The following is a 16537-nucleotide window of genomic DNA, read 5'->3' as shown; positions in this document are numbered from 1 at the left end:
CGCCGGCGCCGCGCCCGCCTGGCCCGCGGGCACCGCCGCGCCCTTCAGCGACGTGGGGGACGCCTGCGGAGAGGAACGGGAGCACCGGGATCATGGGAATCAGGGAATGGGCTCCATGGGATCACTGGGGTCACTGGGAATCAGGGGAGTCCCCAGTGCCACCCACTGAGGCAGTGCCAGCCAGGGGGATGTTGACCAGCAGGCTGGCATTGGTCATTCCCACCCTTCCCAGCCCATTCCCGGTGGGAATTGCCAGCAATTCCAGGAATGCTCACCTGGGGGATGCTGACCATTGGCCATTCCCACCCTTCCCAGCCCATTCCCGGTGGGAATTGCCAGCAATTCCAGGAAGGCTCACCTGGGGGATGCTGACCATTGGCCATTCCCACCCTTCCCAGCCCATTCCCGGTGGGAATTCCCAGCAATTCCAGGAAGGCTCACCTGGGGGATGTTGACCAGCAGGCTGGCGTTGGGCACGTTGGCCACGCGGATCAGGCCCTGCTGGATGATGCGCTGGCCCTGGATCTGCACCGAGGGCACCGAGGCGCGCGGCGCCAGCAGCAGCGGGGGCGGGCCCGTGCTCGAGTGCTGCCGGATGGTGTGGATTTGCTGGGAAAACATGGAAAAGGGTTGGGAAAACGCGGAAAAGGGGTTGGGAAAACGCGGAAAAGGGGTTGGGAATCCATGGAAAAGTGGGAATCAAAAGGCATAAAGGCAAGGAAAGCATGGAATAACAATCAGGATGTTTCTCCCTTTCCCTCCAGCCCCAAATTCCCAAATTTCTGAGTGGGATAGAAAGGACATTTAGAAGGAAAACCATGGAAAAGCAGGAATTGCCTCCCACGCTTCTCCCAAAAAACCCCCAAAGCTGGAACGCCCCAAATTAACCCCCAAAATCCCCTTTTTATGGCAGCACACACCGCGGGATGCTGAAACCAACCAGAGGGGAGAAAAATCCCCAATTTTTCCATGGAATGGGAAGGGGAAAGCAGGAGAAGCTCACCTGGGCCCCTCGGACCAGGGGGGGCATCACGATCTGGGGGCTCTGCTTGGAGGCGGCCGCTTGGCCCCCCCGGAGCAGCGGGGGCGGGATCCCGGTGCCCGGAATGCGGCTGGAGGAGGGCTGGAAAAACGGGAAAAGGAGTCAGAATGGCACGGGGAAGATGGGGGGGAAATGGGGAAAATGGGGGGGAAATGGTAAAAACGAGAGGGGAAATGGGGAAAAAAAGGGATGGGAAAGATGGGAATGGTGGGATCCCAGTGCCTGGAATGCGGTTGGAGGAGGGCTGGAAAATGGGAACAAAGGGAAAAACAGGGAAAAAGGGAGGAGGGAAGAAAAACATTGGGAGAAATCCTGGGAGAGAAATCAGAAGAAAGGAAAAGCTCCAGGAGAAATCATGGAAAAGGAATCACAGAAAGGAAAAGATCTGGGAAAAAATCCTGGAAGAGGGAAAGGAAAAGCAGGAAAAGAAAAGGGAAGAAAGGTCTGGAAAATTCATGGAGGAGGAAAAGGAATGAGAAGAGAGGAGTTTGGAAAAGCTGCTGTGAGGATTCCCGGGATTCCAATCCTCAAATTCCCTCCTGGTGCTGGGCTGGGATAATCCCAAAATTCCAAATTTTCCTCTGCATCCCAATCCTGGCGTTTCCCCCTTCCCAGTCGCTGGAATCAGGGATCTCCCCCTTCCCCAGGATTTGGGATGTTGGGAATTCCATCCCATTCCCAGGGAATCACTCAGCTCCTCCCTCTGAAATTCCTGGACATTCCAGCAAAACCCAAAATTCCAGAGGGATTGTTGGGATAAACAGGATTTTTGGGATTAACTCTTAAGATTCCCTGAAGGTTTTCCAGTTCCTCTGGAAGTGATTCCAAGGGTAAAGATTCCCACACCTCTGGATCTGGGAATGGCTCCTAAAGGAGAGCAAATCCCTCCCTTTCCTGGAATTCTGGGGGTTTTCCAAACCCTTTTCCAAGGAAAATCCCTCATGCTGGAGCAGTTTGGGAATTTGGGTCCCATTATCCCAGGGGGAAAAAAAAAAAAAAGGCAGGAAAAAAATTCCCAAAGTATTCCAGGGGTGATTGACAGCTGTCCATGGAGTCTGGGAATTTCCTTCCCTGAGGATTCCCAGGATTTAATTCAGCCTGGAATGGGATCATTCCAACCCTGAATCCTGGGATTCCCTCCCAGAAGATCCTGAGATTCCCTCAAAGAAAATTCCTCAGCAATTCCAGAGAGAGTTCAGGGATTCCCTGACAGAGAATCCTGGAATTCCCACACAGAAAAATTCCTGAGATTCCCTGAGCTCTTCCAAAGAAAACCCAGCAATTCCCTCACAGAAAATCCTGGAATTCCCTCAGCAATTCCAGAGACATTCCCTCACAGAAAATCCCAGACAACTCCGGGATTCACTCACAGAAAACCCCGGGATTCCTTCAGCAATTCCAGGGAGAATCCTGGGATTCCCTGAGCAATCCCAGAGCGAATTCCCTGTTTTCCACAGGAATCCCTGGCTCAGCACTCCCAGCTGCAAACCCCCCCACCTTTCCCCCTGTCCCTAAACCCGTGGGAGCTGGGCAATGCTGGCAGCTTTTCCCGGGATTTCCCGGCTTTTCCCGGGGCTCTTCCCGGTTTTTCCTGGCTCCCACTGACCTGGAGGGAAGTTTTCCCAGCGGGAACAGCCTGAGGGCCCCGCACCAAGGGCGGGGGTGTGGCCGCAGCGCTTCCAGAGGGGCCCGAGGAAAGCTGGAAAAGGAAAAAGCGGAAAGAGAGCAGCGGGAAAAGTGGGAAAGTGGGAATGGAGAGAGCAGGGAGCGCACGCCAAGAGTCCGGGGTCAGCCAGCAGGAATTCCAGAGGGAAAATCCTTGGGACTGGCGGGAGAATCCTTGGGAATTCACAGGAAAATCCTTGGAAATTAGTGGGAAAAATGTCGGGAATTGACAGGAAAATCCTGGGGAATTAGAGGGAAAATCCTTGGGAATTCACGGGAAAATCCTTGGGATTGGCAGGAAAATCTTTGGGAACTGGCGGGTTAGGGTCAGATCTTCCCTGGGAAAAGGGCTGGGAATTCCTGGAAAAGGCCTGGGAACTCCTGGAAAATCGGGATTTTCCTACCTTGGGCGCCGGCGTCTCCTTCTGGCTCTGGCTCTGCCGGAGCTTCTTGAGCAGCACCAGCTTGGCCTCCTCCAGCCTCAGCTCCTCCTGCAGCTGCTTGATCAGGCGCTCCCGCTGCTCCGGGCTCCGCTGCAAGCCAGGGAAAGCCAGGGAAATCCCAGGGAAATCCCAGGGAAACCCCAGGGAAACCCCAGGGAAACCCCAGGGAAACCCCAGGGAAACCCCAGGAATACCCCAGGAATACCCCAGGGAAACCCCAGGGAAACCCCAGGGAAACCCCAGGAATACCCCAGGGAAATTGGGGAGAACCCCAGGAAAATCCCAGGTTATTCCAACCCAATCCCAGTTAACCCTGGCCCAATCCCAGCCCATCCCAGTTAACCCTGGCCCAATCCCAGCCCATCCCAGTCAGTCCTGACCCAATCCCAGCCCATCCCAGTCAGTCCTGGCCCAATCCCAGCCCATCCCAGTCAGTCCTGGCCCAATCCCAGTTAATCCCAGTCAGTCCTGACCCAATCCCAGCCCATCCCAGTTAACCCTGGCCCGATCCCAGCCCATCCCAGTCAGTCCTGGCCCGATCCCAGCCCATCCCAGTCAGTCCTGGCCCAATCCCAGCCCATCCCAGTCAGTCCTGACCCAATCCCAGTCCATCCCAGTTAGTCCTGACCCAATCCCAGTCCATCCCAGTCAGCCCTGGCCCGATCCCAGCCCATCCCAGCAGGCTCACCAGCAGGGCCTCGGCGCCGGGCTCGGGCAGGGCCAGCCGGGCCAGCCCGTTGACGCGGGGGCTCGAGGGCTCGTTGTCCGACAGCACGATCACGTCCGGGGAGGGAACGCGCCGCTCCCGCCGGCAATCCCTGAGGAGCAGGAACGGGCTCAGGGAAGGGCAGGAGACCGGGAAAAGGGGGAGGAAATCCCGGGAAAATGGGGGCAGGGTAGGGGAAGGAAGCCCCAGGAAATGGGGAGCAAATCCCGGGAAAACAGGGAGCAAGTCCCGGGAAAACAAGGTCATTCCAGGGGCAGCATTCCCAAGGAACGGGGTCACTCCAGGAGCAGATTTTCCAACACTTTTCCCAACCCTTTTCCTGCCCTTTTTCCATCCACTTTTCCAGCCCTTCCCCAGTCCTTTTCCACCCCTTTTCCACTTGTTTTCCAGGGCTTTTCCAGCCATTTTCCAACCCCTTTTCCTGCCTTTTTCCCTTCCACTTTTCCAGCCCCTTTCCCATTCCTTTTCCAGCTCTTCTCCAGCCCCTTTCCAACCCTTTTCCATTTCTTCTCCAGGGTTTCTCCAGTCCCTTCCCAGCCCCTTTTCCAAGGTTTTTCCAGCCCTTTTCCAGCCCCCCAGGGAATTCCAGGGCTGGGAAAAGGGCCCAGGGTGGGAATTTCAGGAATGGGAAAATTCCAAAGGGTTGGAAATGCCCTCTAGAGGGCACAGCAAGCCTGGGAAAGCCCAAACCCAGGGAAACCCCAAATCCAGGCAAACCCCAAATCCAGGGAATCCCCAAATCCCGGGAATCCCCAAATCCAGGCATTTCCCTCTGGAAGTGGCACAGGTGGAGCATTCCCAGCTTTTCTCTGCAGCTGGAAAACTGGGATTGATTGGGTTGGGATAAAGGCTGGGAATGAGAAATTCCCAATTCCCAAACTCCTTTTCCTGCTGGAATTCCAGGAATTCCATTGGCAGCTCCAAGGAAATCGGGCTGGGATGGGGTTTGGATCAGAATTGCCCCTGGAATGGGATGAGCTTCCAAAGCATTCCCGGGATTCTCTTCCCAACTTTTCCAGCATTCCAAAGGAAAAACCAGGAATGTGGCACCAAAAAAACTCAACTCCACCCTGAGCCTCACTGGGATGAGAAGGGATCCAAACCCTTCCCCAAGGCCAAGAATTCCGGGAATTCCAAGGAATCCTCACCCTTTGGATGTGCTCATGTCCACGGGCTCATCCCCTGCTGCCGGCAGCTCCACTTTGATGGTGGCTTTGACTTCCCCACTTTTCAGCATTCCCGGGATTTTCGCAGCTCCGGGATCGGCTTTGATCTTCATGTCCCCCTCGGAGCTGAGCTCGGATCCCAGAATTCCTTTGTCCATCCTGAGTTTTTTATTGTCAGGCTCCGAGTCCCGCTCCAGGGCGCGCTTCTGGCTGCGGGTGCGGCATGAGTCCTCACTCATGGTGAGGGGCTGCGGGGAGGCCACGGAAGGGTTAAAAACGGCGGGAAAACAGAACCGGGAAAGGGTTAAAAACACCATGGGAAAAATACCTCGGGAAAGGGTCAAAAACACCGGGAACGGCGGGAAAAATCATGGGGAAAATATCCCGGGAAAGGATTTAAAACAGCGGGGAAAACAAAACCAGGAAAGGGTTAAAAACACCAGGAATGGTGGGGGGAAAATACCCTAGGAAAGGGTTAAAAACGGCGGGAATGGTGGGGGAAATCACGGGAAAAATATCCCGGGAAAGAGTTAAAAATATTGGGAATGGCAGGAAAAATCATGGAGAAAGGAGGGGGGAAATATCCTGGGAAAGGGAGACATCAAAGGGTTAAAGAATCCTGGGAAAGGAGAGGCAAGAGGGAATGGAAAAGTCCTGGAAAATGAGTGAAAAATCCTGGGAAAAGGGGTAAAAGGTCATGGAAAGGGAGACATCAAGGGGTTAAAAAATCCCGGGAAAAGGAGGGGGGGGGGGGAATCCCGGGAAAAGAGAGACACCAAGGGGTTAAAAATCCTGGGATTTTGGGATGGAATTCCTGCATTTCCAACCAGGACAAAGTGGGAAAAACTCTGGGAAGAGCGACCCAGGAAGGGCTGGGAAAGGGAGGGAAAATCCCTGGAAAAGGGGCTGGAAAGGGGAGGGAAAAATCACGGAAAAGGGAGGGAAAAGGGGCTGGAAAATCCCTGGAAAAGGGAGGGAAAAGGGGCTGGAAAAGGGCTGGGAAAGGGCTGGAAAATCTCTGGAAAAGGGGAAGGAAAAGGGAGGGGAAAACCCTGGAACAGAGGCTGGAAAATCCCTGGAAAAGGGAATTCCCGGTGGTTTCCCTGCTGGAAACCTCTCCCAGGAGAATTCCAGCCCATCCCAGTGCCCAGGGCAGGAAAAGGGAGAAAAGAGGGAAAAAAATCCTCCAACATCCCTGGAAAAGCTTGGGAAAAGAGTATTTGAAGGATTTTCCAGGAATGGGAATGGGGTTAGATTTGGAGGGAAATTCCCAAATAAAATCCTGATGAAAATTCCAAAGGAAAAAGAGAAACTTGGGCTGAAAGTTCCATCTTTTCTCACATCCTGGAATTCCTCCCCGAGTTTTTCCCACCCAGTTTTTCCGGGAATTTTGGGAGCCAAAAATTCCAACAACCAAAATTTCAGGAACAGAAAATTCCCAGAGATGGAAAAGTGGGATTCCAACATTTCCAAATGTTTGCCATGGATCTGCTGCTCCTGAGGATTCCCAGGAGGAACTCCTGGATACCCCAACCTTGAATCATCCCAAAATTCCCGGGAATTCCTTTCTCTGGGAATATTTTTCTGAGATTTCCCAGGAAAATCCGTGGGAATTCCGGGCTGAACGACTCCAATCCTTGGATGGGGAAATTCCCAAACTTTTCCTTGGGAGTTCAGCTCCAATCCCAAATTTTCCACCCCAAAGTTCAGGATCCCAACAGGTGGAAAAGCCCCGCTCCCGGTTTTCCCGGGATTTTGGGATTGGGAATTCCCGGGAAAAGAGAGGGGAAGGGGAATGCCCGGATCCGCTGGAATTCCCGAGCCGGCATTCCAAGGGTTAAGCGCTGCCATTTCCGCGCCATTCCCGAGAAATCTCCGGGAACAAAATGGCAGCGCTTAACCCTTGGAATGCCGGCTCGGGAGCGGGAATTCCCGCCGGGAATCCCGGGCGGGCTCCGCTCCCGCGGGGCTCCCCGCCCCCGCTCCGCCCGGGTTTATCCCGGGATTCCCGAATTCCCCGAGCCACTCCCGGGCTGGGAATTCCCTGAAATTCCCGGGATTCCCAGCAGGATTCATCCCGATTTTCCCAAACTTCCCTGGAGTCATTCCCGGGCTGGGAATTCCCTGAAATTCCTGGGATTCCCAGCAGGATTCATCCCGATTTTCCCAAATTTCCTGGGAATTATTCCCGGGCTGGGAATTCCCTGAAATTCCCGGGATTCCCAGCAGGATTCATCCTGATTTTCCCACCCCCCACCCCGGTCATTCCCGGATTATCCAGGACTGGGAATTCCCAGAATTTCTCCCAAATCCCTCGGGAATTATCCCGAGGTTCCTCCAGCACTGGGAAAATTTTGGGATCAAAGTCCTGGAGCAGCTCCGGGAATTCTGGAGCCTCCAGGATGGAATTTTTATCCAAGGGATGGGAAATTTTGGGGGAAATTTGGGAAATTTTGTGGAATTCCCACAGGAAGTTAGGGAAAATCATCCTTCACATTCCTGCTCCTGGAAGTTTGGAGCTCCAAAGGCTCAGGAAAAGCGGGAAAGGAGAATCCCAAAATTCCACTGGAGCGGGGAAAATGGGGAACAGAGGCTGCCTGGAAAAACCCTGGAATTTTGGGGGAATTGCTGGAATTTCTGTGGATTTCCTGGAATTTCTGTCCAATTCCAGGTGAATTTGCCCTGGGAGGAGCTGGAATTCCAGGAGGAATTTGTGGGATTTTATGGGAATTCTGGGATTTCTCTGGTTTCATTGGATCAAAGCCAGGAAAATTCCTGAAGAATTCCACTTTTCCCATGGGAATTATTCCCAAATTGTTCCCAGCTGGAAAATTCAGGATACAAGGACTGAGATTCCCGGGCTGGGATTTTTTGGGAATGCAGAGAGGAAATCCAGGAGCAGAATTCCCAACTTTTCCTGGGATCTTCCAAGCGACTCCTCCCATTATTAATCAATCATTAATTAATCATTAATTAATTCTTTCTCCATTGTTGATTGTCCATTCCAAATTCCTCTTTTAAGGGGAAAAATTCCAAAATTTATTTGTTGGGAAGAACCGGAAATATTCCTGGGTTAATTTAAATATTAATGATCTTGTTCACATATTCATGAGTTGATTTAAATATTCCCGAATATATTTGAATGTTAATGAGGAATTGCAATCAGATCTTTCCCAATTAATTCCTCATTAAGGAGGGAATTTCCATCCTTAAATGTTCCCATTTCCAGCTGGGAATGGGGAAATTCCAGGCTGGGAATTCCTTGGAATTGGGATTCCAGAGATTCCAGCTGGGAATTCCCTCCCCAGTGGGATCATCCCAGAGAAAAGCGGGAAAAGCAGCAGGAGAACCGGAATTCCCAAGGAATTTTCTTATTCATCCATCAAAATTCCTGAATTCTTCAAAAAAGAATTTCCCAGGAATGCCGGAGCCAAAGGATCTCAGGACAAGCCCGGCCCTTCCCTGTCCCGGGAATTCCAGAGCCAGAGGGTCCCGGGACAATCCCATTCCTGTCCCGGGACAATCCCACTCCTGTCCCGGGACAATCCCACTCCTGTCCCGGGACAATCCCCCTCCTGTCCCGGGACAATCCCACTCCTGTCCCGGGATCCTCCTTCCCTGTCCCGGGAATTCCAGGCCCACAGGATTCCCGGGATGCCCCGGCCCAGGGCGGATCCCCCCCAGGAGAAATCCCGGAGTTCCTGCGGGGACAGGTGAGAGGGAAACCCAGCCCAGCCTCCTCCCTGCGCACTCCTGGCTGCAAACCCTTCCCAAATCCCGAAATCCCAAACCCCCAAAATCCCAAAATCCCCAAATCCCGTCCCTGCTCCAGGCACTGCCCAGTCCCGCAGGACAATCCCAACAGGAACTCCAGGAGCTCCAGATCCTTTGGAATTCCCAAATCCCTTGGAAAATCCAGGGGATTTCCTCGGGAATCTTCCCAAATCCCTCGGGAATTTGGGAATTCACGGGGATTTTTGGGAAAGCTCCTCTTGGAGCTCCTCTCCAGCTGTTCCAGGAGAAAATTCCAGGCCCGTGGCACGGCAGAGATTCCCCCACCCCATCAAATTCCCATAAAATTCCCTGGGATTCCCCAGAATTGCTGGCTCCTACCTGTCAGGGAAGGTCATGGGGTCCTGTCGGGAGGAGCCGGAGCCGAGGATCCTGCGGGAGCAGAGAGGGGGGGTGAGAATCCTGGGAATTCCGGGAATTCCATGTTCCCGAGGGAAGCAGCCGGGGTTGGGAATGCTGGGACAGAGCTGGGATTTGGGAATCCCAGAGCGACGGCTCCACCATGAAAATCGGGAATATCAGCATGGCACAGCCCCGGGAATTGGGAATCCCACAGCACAACACAATCCTGGGAATTGGGATTTGGGAATTCTGATTCATCCCGCGAATTTTATAGGCACTGAAATCCATGGAATTCCCAGATTTCCATCCATGGAATTCCCAGATTTCTCTCCATTCCCGTTTTCCATCCATGGAATTCCCAGTTTCCATCCATGGAATTCCCAGATTTCTCTCCATTCCCAGTTTCCATCCCTGGAATTCCCAGATTTCCCTCCATTCCCGGTTTTCCTGGGCCTGGATCCTTCGGCCATTCCCGGGTTTTCCCGGCTGCTCCGGCCCTGTGATCCCGGGAATTCCAGGGGGAATTAGCGGAGCTCACCCGGAGCTGTTCATGGTTAAGAGGATCTGGGAAAATCCCAGAAAATCCTTTGGAATTCGGAGCTGCCCCGCCGCTTTTCCCAGAGTTTGGGAAGCTCCGAGGATGCAGGAGAGCTGGAATTCCTTGGATTTCACTAGGAATTCCTGGAATACTGGAATTCCAGCTGTGTTAAGGCTCAGGATTCTCAGGAAGGAGCCCCTGGTTGGATCAGGAGGGGAAAATCCTGGAAAAGTTTGGGATCTGTGGGAAAAACTGGAGAGGGAACAGAAGGAATTCCCAGGAATTCCTGGGAGTGTCCATGGGCAGCCTGGAAAAACCTGGGAATGTCCCTGCCTGATCCCTGAGCTCCTTCCCACCCCACAGCATCCCAGAATTCCATGAATCCATGGGAAATGAAGGATTTTTTCCCTTTCAGGATTCATCTCTGCCTTCGGAATTCCATCAGCAACGTCCTGGTCTGGATCGGGAATTTTGGGATTTGAAACATTCCCAGAACACCCCAACTCCCAGCTTCCCAACTTCCCAGCATTCCCCACTTCCAGCCCCTTTCCTGCTGATCCAAGGCCGCTTCCAGCCCCTTTCCCAAATTCCCAGGCACATTCCAGCCCCTTTCCTGCTGATCCCCAGCAGCTTTCAGGCCCTTGCCCAAAATCCGCGGGATTTTGCCACTTCCCTCTCCTCTCCCAAAACCTCTAGCAGATCCTAGTCCTTTTCCTGCTGATCCCAGGATGATCCCAGCCCTTTTCCCAAAATCCCTGGCAGATCCCAGCCCCTTTCCCAAAGTGCTGCTGATCCCAGCCCAGTCCCAGGCCGATCCCAGGCCTCTCCAGGCGCTGCCATCCCGGATCCCCAAAGGCCTCTCGCTGTCACTTCCTGTGCCTCTCCCAGCTCCGGTTCCCGGCAGGACAGGACAGGACAGGACAGGAGCAGTCCCGAGCTGGGACTGGAGCATTCCCAGCATTTGGGACAGCTCTGAATCCCAGCCCGAGCACGGCAGCAAAACCCCGGAGAAGCCCAAGGAAAGCCGAGCGGCGGGCTGGGAAAATCCTGGGAAAGCAGCTGGAAAAGGCTCGGGATGTGAACCCAGCTCCGATCCCGAGCCAGGCATTCCCAGCTGGAATTCTCCACCCGCTTTCCCGTGTGGGGAAAAGTGAGGAGATGTGGGGAAAAGCCGGGATGTGAATCCCGACCCCGCACCCTGGCAGGATCCCATGGGCAGGTTCCCATCCCAGCAGGATCCCAGAGTGAAGGATCCCATCCCGAAGGGATCCCATCGGGAAGGATCCCATGGGGCAAGATCCCATCCTGGCAGGATCCCATGGAGCAGGATCCCATGGGGCACGATCCCATCCCGGCGGGATCCCATCCCATCCCGGGATCCATTCCCGTCTGGAATTCCGCAATTCCCGCTTTCCCTCTGCCCACCGTGCTGTGCGGGGCCGGGATCATCCCGCATCCCCCCGGAGCCCCGGGATCCCCCCGGGCAGTGCATCCCGGTGCCGATCCGGGTGCTGATCCCGGTCCCGGTGCCCATCCCGGTGCGGATGCCAGCGCCGATCCCGATGACGGGCAGCGCATCCCGGCGCCGGTGCCGGTGCCCGTGCCGGTGCCATTCCCGGTGCCCCGGGCGCAGGAAGGGCGGCCGGGGACTCTTATTGTGACACGGCCCGGCCCGGCCCGGCGCGGCCACCGCGGCTCCGGCACCGGCGGCACCGGCGGCACCGGCGGCACCGGCCGCGGGGACAGCGCGGGGATCGCGGCTCTGCACAGCGGGGATTGACCCCCGGGGACACCGGGGACGGTCGCGGTGACCGGGGGGTGACCGGGGGTGAGCGGGGGGTGAGCACGGAGTGACCGGGGGGGTTTCGGGGGTCCCCGTGTCCCCGGTGCGGAGTGCCGGGGGGAGCGGGCACGGAGCACTCGGGGCGGCGGCGGAGGAGGAAGAGGAGGAGGAGGAGGAGAAGGAGGAGGAAGAGGAGGAAGAGGAAGCAGCCCGGCGGAAAGCCCGCAGCAACTTTCCCAAACAAAAGCCGGCGGCGCCCCGGGGCGCTGGGCGGGCGGCGGAGTTGGGGCTGCCGGGGGGACGCGCCCCGGGATCCCGGAGCGGCCCCGGTGCCGCGGGCTCGGGTCTCCCGGGCGGCCGGAGCCGCGGCCAGCGGGACTTTGCACTTTCCGGGCTGCCCGCACGGCCAGGAAATGCCGGAACTTCCCCGGCAGCTCTCCCGCACCCCGGCCTCCGTTCTCCCCAAATCCCGGCGGTGCCGTCGCTCCGGCACCGGCGCCAATAAACGCCGGGAGAACTTTTACCGGGAGAACTCGCAGGGCGCTGCTCCGGTGGCTCCGCGCCGCATCCGCAGCCAGCCCGCCCCGCGCTGCCGGCCCCGCTCCGCTCTCCCCGCGCCGGCCCCGCCGCTCTCCCGCGTGCTGCGGGCTCTCCCGGCGGCTGCCGTGGCCCCGCGGCTCCCGGTGCCGATAACGCGCTCCTCACACATGGAGTCGCGGCGGCACCGGCAGAGCATGCGCGGGGCGGGGCGGCCGAGCGGCGGGGCCGGCGGAGGGGACGGCGTGGGGACAGCGGTGAGACAGCGCGGGGCCAGCGTGAGGACAGCGGGGGCAGCAGCGGGAGCACGGCGGCAGCAGCGGGGGCACCGCGGGGGCACCGGGAGCAGCACCGGGAGCGGCACCGGGGGCGCTCCGGGCGCTCCGGGCCGGGCCCCTCAGGCGCTGCGGCCGCCGCCGCTTCCGGGCGCGGCTCGGGGGGAGCCGCGCTTGTGTCGCGGGCCCCCATTGGCCGCGGGGGTCGCGCGGATGATGAGAGGAGAGCTCTGATTGGCTGGAGCGGCGGGCGGGGGGCGCGCGGGCAGCGCCGCGCTGGGAGAGGCCACGTGGAGAGAGAGGGAGGGGACAGCGGCGGTGGCCGGCGCAGCAGCGGCTCCGGGAGGCACCGGGACGGGGGCAGGGCCCGGCTCCGCACCCACAATTCCCGGATCCCACAAGAGCGCTGCACCCCAGGAGAGCCCCGGGCCCAAAACCCGCCCGGAGAATTCCCAGATCCCAGGAAATTCCCTGAACGTCCCCAGCTCCCCCAGCCCCAGCAGATCCCCCCAAATCCCAGGAAATTCCCCCCAGTCAGCGCCTGGCATCTCCAGGATTTCGGGCAAAGACTTTTCCAGGGAAGTTTGGCTGGAGCCAAATCCAAAATCCCAAATTTCAATGATTTTCCACCAAATTAACAGCAGAAGGACTTGGGAGCTGTGGGATTATTGATTATTAATTATTATTCCCAGATCCCTGCCGTGCTTTTCCAGCTCATTCCCATTCTTCCCTCACCTTCCTGCTGCCCCAATCAAAAAAAGAAATCCCTAAAAGTCCCAAATTCCCAGAATTTGGAAGGATTTGGGAAGATGGAATCCAGGACTGGGAATCCCAAATATTCCTGTAGGGGGGAACACAGGGATGATCCCAGAGAAAATCACCCCAAAAGCTGGAAAATCCTATGGATGCCACCCTAAAAGTGGGAAAATTCCATGGATATCATCCCAAGGCTGGAAAAATTCCATGGATGCCATCCCAAAGCTGGAAAATCCAATGGATGTCACCGAAAACTTGGACAAACCCAATGGACAACGTCCCAAACACAGAACATTCCAGGCATATCACCCAAACTTTGGGAAAACTCCATGGATGCCATCCCAAAACTGGAAAAATTTCAGGGATTCCATCCCAAAACTTGGAAAAATCCAGTGGATGCCAACCAAAACTTGGAGAATTCCATGGATTCCATCTCAAAAGTGGGAAAATTCTATGGATAACTCCCCAAAGCAGGAAAAGCCAGTGGATATCAACTGGAAAAATCCAATGGACGCCACTGCAAAGTGGACAAATTCCATGGATATCAGTGAAAACTTGGAAAATCCCATGGATGCCATCCCAAACTCGGAAAATCCAATGGACATCACCCCAAATTGGGAAAAAAATTCCAGGGATTCCATCCCAAAGCTGGAAGAATCCTGCGGATGTCACCCCAAAGAGTTTCCCTGGATAAAATCCCATCCCAGTGGAAGCGGGAATGTCCCGGGATGGGAGAGATCCCAAAGTTTTTCAGGTTCTTTTGGGATTCCTGCTCCAGTTTTCTGCCATTCCAGAGGCTCCCACCTCTCCCAGGGAAGGTTTTGGGATTTCCCGGCTCTTCCCGCAGGGAGGGATGGGACTGGGGAGGGAATTCCTGGCTGGGGTGGGATGGGGTGGGGTGGGATCCATGGGATGGGGTGGGATGGGATAGGATGGGGTGGGATCCATGGGATGGGGTGGGATTCCCTGGGAAGCTGTGGCTGCCCCTGGGTCCCTGGGATGTCCCAGCAGGGAAGGATCCAAGGAAAACCTGGAGCTGCTTCCAGAGGTGCAGGGAGTTCCAAAGGAGCTGGAGAGGATTTGGGGTTTGGGATTTTGGGAATTCCAGGGCACAGGGAATGGATTTGGGAATTGCAGGGCCCAATGAAATGGGAATTTTCCAAGGATTTTTGGGATTTTTCGGAGCATAAAGTAGAAATTTCAGCTCCATATTATTCCCTGGAAAATGCAGCTCCAACAGGGCTGGTCTGCAGTTGGGATTTGTCCTTAAACTCCTAAAAAAGTTCTTTTTCCAGCTTTTTTTGGGAGGGAAAAAAGAGAAATCCTAATTTTAAAAGCTGACTGCCTGGTAAAAACAGGGATTTTCCTTCCCAGAACATGAATTTTCCTTTCCAAATTCCATTTTCCTTCCCAAAACCATTTTCCTCTCCCCAAACTGAAATATTCCACACTTTTCCTTGGCATTTCCCACTGCCCTGGACTCAGCAAATCCCAATTCCCAACTTTTAAAAGAATTTTAGTTAAAAGAAAGTAACTTTTCTTGAAATTTAAATTAAAACAAAAGGGTTTTTTCCCTATTTTCCGACCGTGAATTTACTCCTTGATCAAAATTTGGGAATGAATCCCCCCCAAATCCTTCAATTTTCCCAACAGCCTCTCTAAAAAAATCCTGAAATTGGATTTTTACCCCAAAATCGGGGAAGTGAGTGTAAAGAGGAGGGGGGAAAAAAGGGAGACATTCAGACTTAATTGGATTTTTTTCAACTCCCGAAATCCCCCAAAAAAAGGGGGGTGAAGCTGAGGGAAAATGGGGGGGAATTAAAGGGAATTTTCTGGTCCTGGTGCTGGCCCTGGATTTGGGATGGAGCCCTGGGGTTGGGATGGAGCCCTGGGTTTCACACAGATCCCTGGGATTTGGGATGGATACCCAGGAATCACCGCAGACCCCCCAGAATTTGGGATGGACCCTTGGGATCCACTGCAGAATCCCGGGATTTCACCCAGATCCCTGGGATCCACACAGAGCCCAGACCTCCCACAGGCTCTCGGGTTTTCCAGCAGATCCCCAGGCCCGCAGGTTTTGGGGGAAAGCCCTGGATTTGGGCAGTTTGGGACAATCCCTGCGGTTCTGCCCCAGCCCCTCAGGCTTTCCAGTGAATCCCAGAGTTTTCCAGGGGATCTTCTGGGGCAGACCCTCAGAGTTTTGAGGAACACGCTCCCAAGTTTTCCAGCAGATCCTTGGATTATCCCATAAATCCTCGGGATTCACTCAGAGCCTGGGGTTTTCCAGCAGAATCCCAGGATTTGGGGCAAACCCTCAGGATTTCCTGCAGAGCCTCAAGTTTTGGCACAAATCCCTGGATTTTGGGGTAGCCCCTCAGGTTTTCCAGCAGAGCCCAAACTTTTCTGACCGACCCTCAAGTTTTGGACAGACCCTCAGATTTTGGGACAAACCCTCAAATTCTGGGACAGACCCAAGGATTCTCCAGTAGAAAATCCCTTGAGTTTTCCAAGAGACCTCTGGATTTTCCAGCAGAGCTCCGAGTTTCCCTGCCACCCCTAAGGTTTTCCAGTGCAGCCCCAGCTTTCCTTTCAGCCCCTCCGATTTTAGGATAAACCCTCCAATTTTAGGCAAAATCCTCAGATTTTGCCCCAGACTGTCAAGTTTTCCAGCAGCCCCTGGGATTTCCAGCAGCTCCTCAGCTTTCCCTCAGCCCCGCAGTTTCCCCCAAACCCCTCAGCTTTTCCTGCATCCCAGCTTTTCCCTTCAGCCCCTCAACTTTTCCTGCAACTCTCAGTTCTCCTCAAACCCCTCGTCTTTCTCTGCACCACTCAGTTTCCTCCCAAACCCCTCAGCTTTTCCCCAAACCCCTCAGCTTTTCCTGCATCCCTGTTTTTCCCTTCAACCCTTCAACTTTTCCCCAAACCCCTCAACTTTTCCTGTACCACTCAGTTCTCCCCAAAGCCCTCAGAATTCCCTGCACCCCTCAGTACTTCCTGCATCCCTCGTCTCTCCCCGCACATCCCCGCTCCTTTCCCCCTCCTTTCCCCGCACATCCCCGCGTTTCCCCGCCCCGTGCCCAAAACTTTCTCCGTGTTTCCGGAGTGCCGCTCCGGGCCCGCCGCACACCGGGGGACACCCGCGGCCACCGCGCGCTCCCCGGGGCTCCCTCCGGGCTCCCGGCAGCGGAGGAGCGTGCCCCGGTGGCCCCGGTGGCCCCGGTGGTGGCCCGTCCCCTCCCCCACTCCCCTCCCCCGCTTCCCAAGGCTCTGGCACCAATAATCCGCCTTTGCTGACATGCTCTGGTGGCTGTGCCTATCGGGCAACTCCCAGGATGCACTCCCGCTCCTCCCTGGCACCCCCTCACCCGTGCCCACCCTCCCCTCGGACTTCCCAACCTTTTCTTTTTCGCTTTTTTTTTTTTTTTTTTTTTTTTTTTTTTTTTTTCCCCCCCCCCCCCCCCCCCCCCC

General features: G+C 55.6%; 1 protein-coding gene across 6 annotated transcripts in view; it reads right to left on the bottom strand.

Moving 5' to 3' along the window:
- GATAD2A (GATA zinc finger domain containing 2A) overlaps nt 1-16537 on the bottom strand; it is a 23022-nt gene that overhangs the window by 5303 nt on the left and 1182 nt on the right. The window contains exons 1-9 of one of the 6 annotated variants that reach the window (XM_039702385.1): nt 12023-12174; nt 9157-9207; nt 5026-5291; nt 3839-3968; nt 3112-3240; nt 2649-2741; nt 1004-1123; nt 442-609; nt 1-63 (exon numbers count right to left, since the gene is read on the bottom strand). The exon at nt 1-63 is cut by the window's left edge and continues 277 nt beyond it. In XM_039702385.1, coding sequence (XP_039558319.1) covers nt 1-63; nt 442-609; nt 1004-1123; nt 2649-2741; nt 3112-3240; nt 3839-3968; nt 5026-5282 — 960 coding nt within the window. In that variant the 5' untranslated portion in view covers nt 5283-5291; nt 9157-9207; nt 12023-12174. Of the gene's footprint in view, nt 64-441; nt 610-1003; nt 1124-2648; nt 2742-3111; nt 3241-3838; nt 3969-5025; nt 5303-9156; nt 9208-12022; nt 12175-16537 lie in introns of those variants that run through there. The other 5 variants (XM_039702382.1, XM_039702379.1, XM_039702381.1 and 2 more) reach the window with 5 other exon arrangements.

The sequence above is a fragment of the Passer montanus genome, unplaced genomic scaffold (genome assembly GCF_014805655.1).
Source record: "Passer montanus isolate IOZ18808 unplaced genomic scaffold, ASM1480565v1 scaffold156, whole genome shotgun sequence".
Lineage (NCBI taxonomy): Eukaryota > Metazoa > Chordata > Aves > Passeriformes > Passeridae > Passer > Passer montanus.
Note: the sequence above shows the minus strand (reverse complement) of the source record. Positions and strands in the feature narration are given on the sequence as shown.